The 4,956-nt window shown below is 41.7% G+C and overlaps 1 protein-coding gene across 1 annotated transcript; it reads right to left on the bottom strand.

The window, feature by feature from the left end:
* Window positions 1–4,010: 4,010 nt before the first annotated feature.
* On the bottom strand, window positions 4,011–4,661 carry LOC149201115 (uncharacterized). The gene has a single exon (XM_089401204.1). It carries the CDS (start codon window positions 4,659–4,661, stop codon window positions 4,011–4,013), a length of 651 nt encoding a protein of 216 aa, XP_089257330.1.
* Between the last annotated feature and the right edge of the window lie 295 nt (window positions 4,662–4,956).

Below are 4,956 nucleotides of genomic sequence, written 5' to 3'. Positions count from 1 at the left end.
TAGATTCTACCCCAGCCTTTCTCATTCTCACGCCCTCTGTCTCCTGACTGATAGTTACAGGGAGGGATTCCACGTCCCTCTCCTTTCATTTTCCTTCTGCAACAGCTAACCCTCTACCCTTTTCCTTGTTATTGCTGGAGATTGCAAAGCAAGCAAGGAGTGGTTCTGCGAATACATACCCCGTACTATGATTTGCAGAGACCATCAGACTGCTTCGAGCTCCCTTCGTCTCCTTCCTTTGCATCATACTAACTTCGATCCTGCTCCTCCCTACCCTTATTAATCTTTTGCCACCTACCCGACGTCCCATCGTCCGTTCGCCACCGTTCCTTCTTACCTTCTCCTCCACTTCCCTGTCACCTCCACGCCTCGAGATGCTGCCTTGCCTGCAGGCTGTCCCAACGTCCTGTGGGATTATTATGTTGGGTGGTGGCCTACCTTGCCACCTTTCTACCTTCATCATGTTTTCACATGTCGCCACCTCGTCCACCCCGATTGGGGGCCATCTGTAACCTTTATCTTGAATCTGTAATCTCATTATTATCCTGGGTAATGATTAAATTGAGGGTCTCCCATCGTGACTTTTCCCACTGAATTGGCCATATACTGTCTACCTTTCCATCTTGTTCATTGCAACCCCAGTTAGCTAGAAAATCTGCAGCCTTATTACCGTCCCTTCTAACATGGTTGATGATCTTATAATCAATGCGTTTCATTATTTCTGCCAGGTCCTGAATTAGTCCGGCTGTCCTCCAACTCTTCGCTACTTGTTCCCAATCTTTACCATTATTCAATTTCCTGAGCATCTCTATTACTAAGTTCGAATCTCCTTCAATTTCCAACTTAGTGTACCCGTTTTGGATTGCTATTCTGATGCCTTGGAAGACTGCCATTAATTCAGCTTCGTTATTGCTCATTATACCTCCTTGATTAGCATAAACCCATCTGGTTCGTCCTTGATTATCTCTAAAAATGCCTCTGAACCCTGCTGGCCCCGGGTTTCCTTTAGAGGCCCCATCAAAATTTAGTTTGATGAAGTCTTCACGAGGAGGTTTGAACTTGGTTGAGCTCTGGTTATGCATGCTCTGATTTTTTTGCTTTTGAGGATAAACCATGCCCTGTTCCAGTTTTAGACTTGTTAGGATTCGACCTTCTTCTGGAGTTGTTTTCCAGTCTTCTTGCGCCCAGGCTTCCACTAGGATAGTTTCCCTTATAAGTTTTTGGGTTAGCTTCCAGATCATCTCTGGAGGGTTGTCTTTGTCCTGAAATATTCTTTGGTTTCTCTCTTTCCATATTAGCCATATATTAAACCCCATTGCTAGACTCCAGGCTCTCTTAACCACTGGGCTTGAGAATTGACCTTTCCCCCATTGGTAAATGGTTTGTTTAATATCATGAGGATCCCTGTTTGTCCTCCCAAAAAGGTTCCTGATTTCTTCCCATTGTTGCCGGGCAACAGGGCATGAGTTCAGGAGATGTTCTTGCATTTCTTTGTCGTGTTTGTAGAGGCTACATCTAGAAGGTCCATGGAATCCTCGCTTCTGTATCTGGTCCCAAGTCAAAATTCGTCCTTTTCCTACTAACCAAATGAACAAGGTTACCTTTGGCCACCAATTGTTCTGCCATATTTGTTTCCACAAGAGTGTATCTTCATCTTGCTCCTGTCGGGTAGTTAGATAATAGGCTTCCCTTACCGTAAAAGTTCCCTTTGTGGATCTACCCCATCGAAGTATATCTGGGCCTGTTCTGATTTTAATTCTTCTTGATTCCATTTCCTTTACAAATAGAGCTTTCTGTTCAGTATTAATGTTGCTATCCCATTCTTTCGGTTTCTTCCAGGTTCGCCAGGTCTCATCTTGCCCTTCTTCTTTCCAATAATCACTAACATGATTTAACCCCTCCGTTGTAGCCTTCTGATATATATTTTGCAGGTCTTGTATCTCTATCATTCTCTCTCTTTGCTGCCAGGCTTCCTCCCAAAATTTAGCTGCATTTCCATTCCTTATTTCCCAGAAAGCATGTTTGCCTATAATATCTCTGTTTTGACTAGCTAGGTCCCATATTGTAGATCCTCTTGGAACTTCCTCCAATCTAAGAATGCTTTCAGTAGTTGTGGGCATATTGTATTTTTGGGTCCATATCTTTTTCCATAGATCTTCTCCACCTCTCATCCATCTCCACCACAGCTTCGCTCCTAGAACTTGGTTTAGAGTATACGGGTCTCTGAGACCTAGCCCTCCTTCTTCTTTATTTTTTGTTAGGCCCTTCCATGATATTAAAGCCCATTTCTTTTGTTGCTTTGGTCCTCCCCAGATGAATTTTCTGAATATATCCAACATTTTTGTGCATACTCCTTTAGGGACCGCCATTGCCGAGAGAGGGTAGATAGGAATTGCTTGAAGAATCGATTTAAGAAGCACTAGTCTTCCCTCTATGTTCAGAGATCGGAAGGACCAATTAGCCAATCTGTTCTTGAGTTTCTCAATGGTTTGCTGCCAATTTGCTATCCTCGGAGGATTTAAAGCTAATTGATTGCCCAAGTATTTTGTAGGTAATTCTCCAGAGTGAAAACCCAGAATTCTAGTTAGGTGGGCTTTGACTGCATCTGGTGTGTTGAATAGGAATGTGCACGATTTATCCTTGTTAAATTCTGTGCCCGATGCTTCCATAAAGAGGTCCAAAATTCATTTAACCCTTTTAACTTCTCTTAGTGAGACAACACAAAAAAGCATAATGTCATCAACGAACTGCTGATGAGTAATTGGTAAGTTGTTTCCCATGGCCTCAATCCTTTGATTTTTCTCTCCCTCGGTTCTTTTTTTAGGTATCGTCCTAGTCCTTCCGCTGCTATGATGAACAAGAATGGGGATAAAGGATCCCCCTGTCGCAATCCTCTTGTGGCATTGAAAGTCGAGGTTGGTGATCCATTTAGGAGAATGGAGAAATTGGGGGTGGATATCATATCATAGATCCAATTAACCCATCTATTGCAAAAGCCAAATGCCATTAAAATTGTTTTGAGGTACTTCCAATTTAGACGATCATACGCCTTTGAGAGATCCAATTTTATCATCATTCCCATTTCCTTTTTTCTGTTTCAGAGAATGAACCACTTCTTGAGATACCACCAGGCCATCTAGAATTTGTCTCCCTTCCACAAACCCAGTTTGTTCCGGGGAGATAATACTAGATAGAATTGGTTTCAATCTCTTAGCCATTAGAGTAGCAATAATCTTATATATTACATTACAAAGAGCAATAGGATGAAAACCTTGAGCGGTTTCAGAATGAGCAGATTTAGGAATAAGAGATAAAAGAGTTGAGTTTAGGCCAGGCCATACCTTCTGGTGTCTATGTGATTCCTCCACCACCTCCAGGATGTCTTGCCCTAGGAAGTGCCAACCTGCTTGGTAAAATTCCACTGTAAATCTGTCTGGTCCTGGAGCTTTATTTCTTTTCATCCCTTTCACTATTTCCTCCACTTCCTCCAGGGTTGCTGCCCTCATCAAAGCTAAATTCTAGTCCCTAGTGATCATTCTTGGTATTTCGTTGCCTATCCTTCCTATAGCCTCTTCTCTATTCACTAGAGGTTCAGTAAGCATGTCTTTAAAGTGTCCGACTAGAACCTGTTCCATTTCTTCATGCTGGGTTATACGTTGCCCCTCCTCATTTTTGATAGAAAATATTCTATTCCTTTGTCGGTGTTGGATCATGGCTTGGTGGAAGAACTTCGTATTCCTTTCTCCTTCACGAAGCCAGTTTATTCGAGACTTTTGCTTCCATAATATCTCTTCCTGTTTTCTCCATTCCTCAATTTGGCTTATCATTATGCCCTCTTCTCTGCTTCTTTCCTCGCTTCTACCTTCTGTTATAATTTCTTGTTGCAGCATTCTCATTTTTTGTTCTAAACGCTACTGCTCCATGAATATATTCCCAAATTCCTCTTTGTTCCATTTTTTTATTTTTTCTCTGAGTTATTTTAGTTTTAGTTGGAAAGTCTGCATCTTGCTTCATCCTCTTTGTTGGCTCTGAGTCCACCACTCCTCCACCTTTGGCATGAACTGCTGATTCCTAAGCCAGAACGCTTCAAACCTGAAAGGGCACCTTTTTGGGCTCATTTTAATGTCAATTTCTAGCCTAATTGGCCAGTGATCTGAGCCCATTGCTGGAAGGATCATTGTTTCTATGAATATATCTCTATTTATAATTTTCTCTGATATTAAAAATCTGTCCAATCTCGATGCAATTTGATTTTTTCCCCCTCTTCTATTGTTCCATGTATGGATCCCATTTATTGTGGGAATGTCAACCAATCTTTGCTCCGATATCATGTCACCAAAGGCTTCCATGTCTTGGTCTGTTCTTCTCGATCCTCCTCGTTTTTCCGCTATGTTAGTAATCATGTTAAAGTCCCCGCCTGCAATCCATGGCATATCCAAGAACAACCTTCGAATTGTTCTCATGTTTTGCAGAAAGCTTCTGCGCTCACTTGATAAATGCAGGCCATATACCCCTGTAAGGACTATCCATTCTGACGAACCTATCATTCTAAAGGTTCCTGAAAGAATTCGAGGGAAATTAACCCATTTTTCGAATTGAACTTCCTCAGGATTCCATAGGACTGCTAGACCTCCTGCACTGCCTGCCACATCCTGTCCCATTATCTCATAGTGGATATTAAATCTTCTCATTATTTCTTCCATTTTCTGAGTACTAATCTTAGTTTCTTGAATTATCATTATACTTGGTTTATCTTTTTTCAACCTATCCCTCAGGTATCTCTGTTTTCCCCTGCTATTGAGACCTCTGATATTCTAGCTTGTGATTATCATTTTAATATTTTTGATGGTTGTTGAAATACCTTTGAGAGAGGTATAACTCTTCCTGAATTAACCAACATCTCCCCTACCACTTGGATGGTCTCACTCAATGGACGCCTACCACATTTCCTTCCTC

The sequence above is a fragment of the Pinus tabuliformis genome, chromosome 2_1 (assembly GCF_031772625.1).
Source record: "Pinus tabuliformis cultivar Carrire ecotype Pingquan chromosome 2_1, CPIR1, whole genome shotgun sequence".
NCBI lineage: Eukaryota > Viridiplantae > Streptophyta > Pinopsida > Pinales > Pinaceae > Pinus > Pinus tabuliformis.
This window is presented reverse-complemented; position numbering and strand designations above follow the sequence as displayed.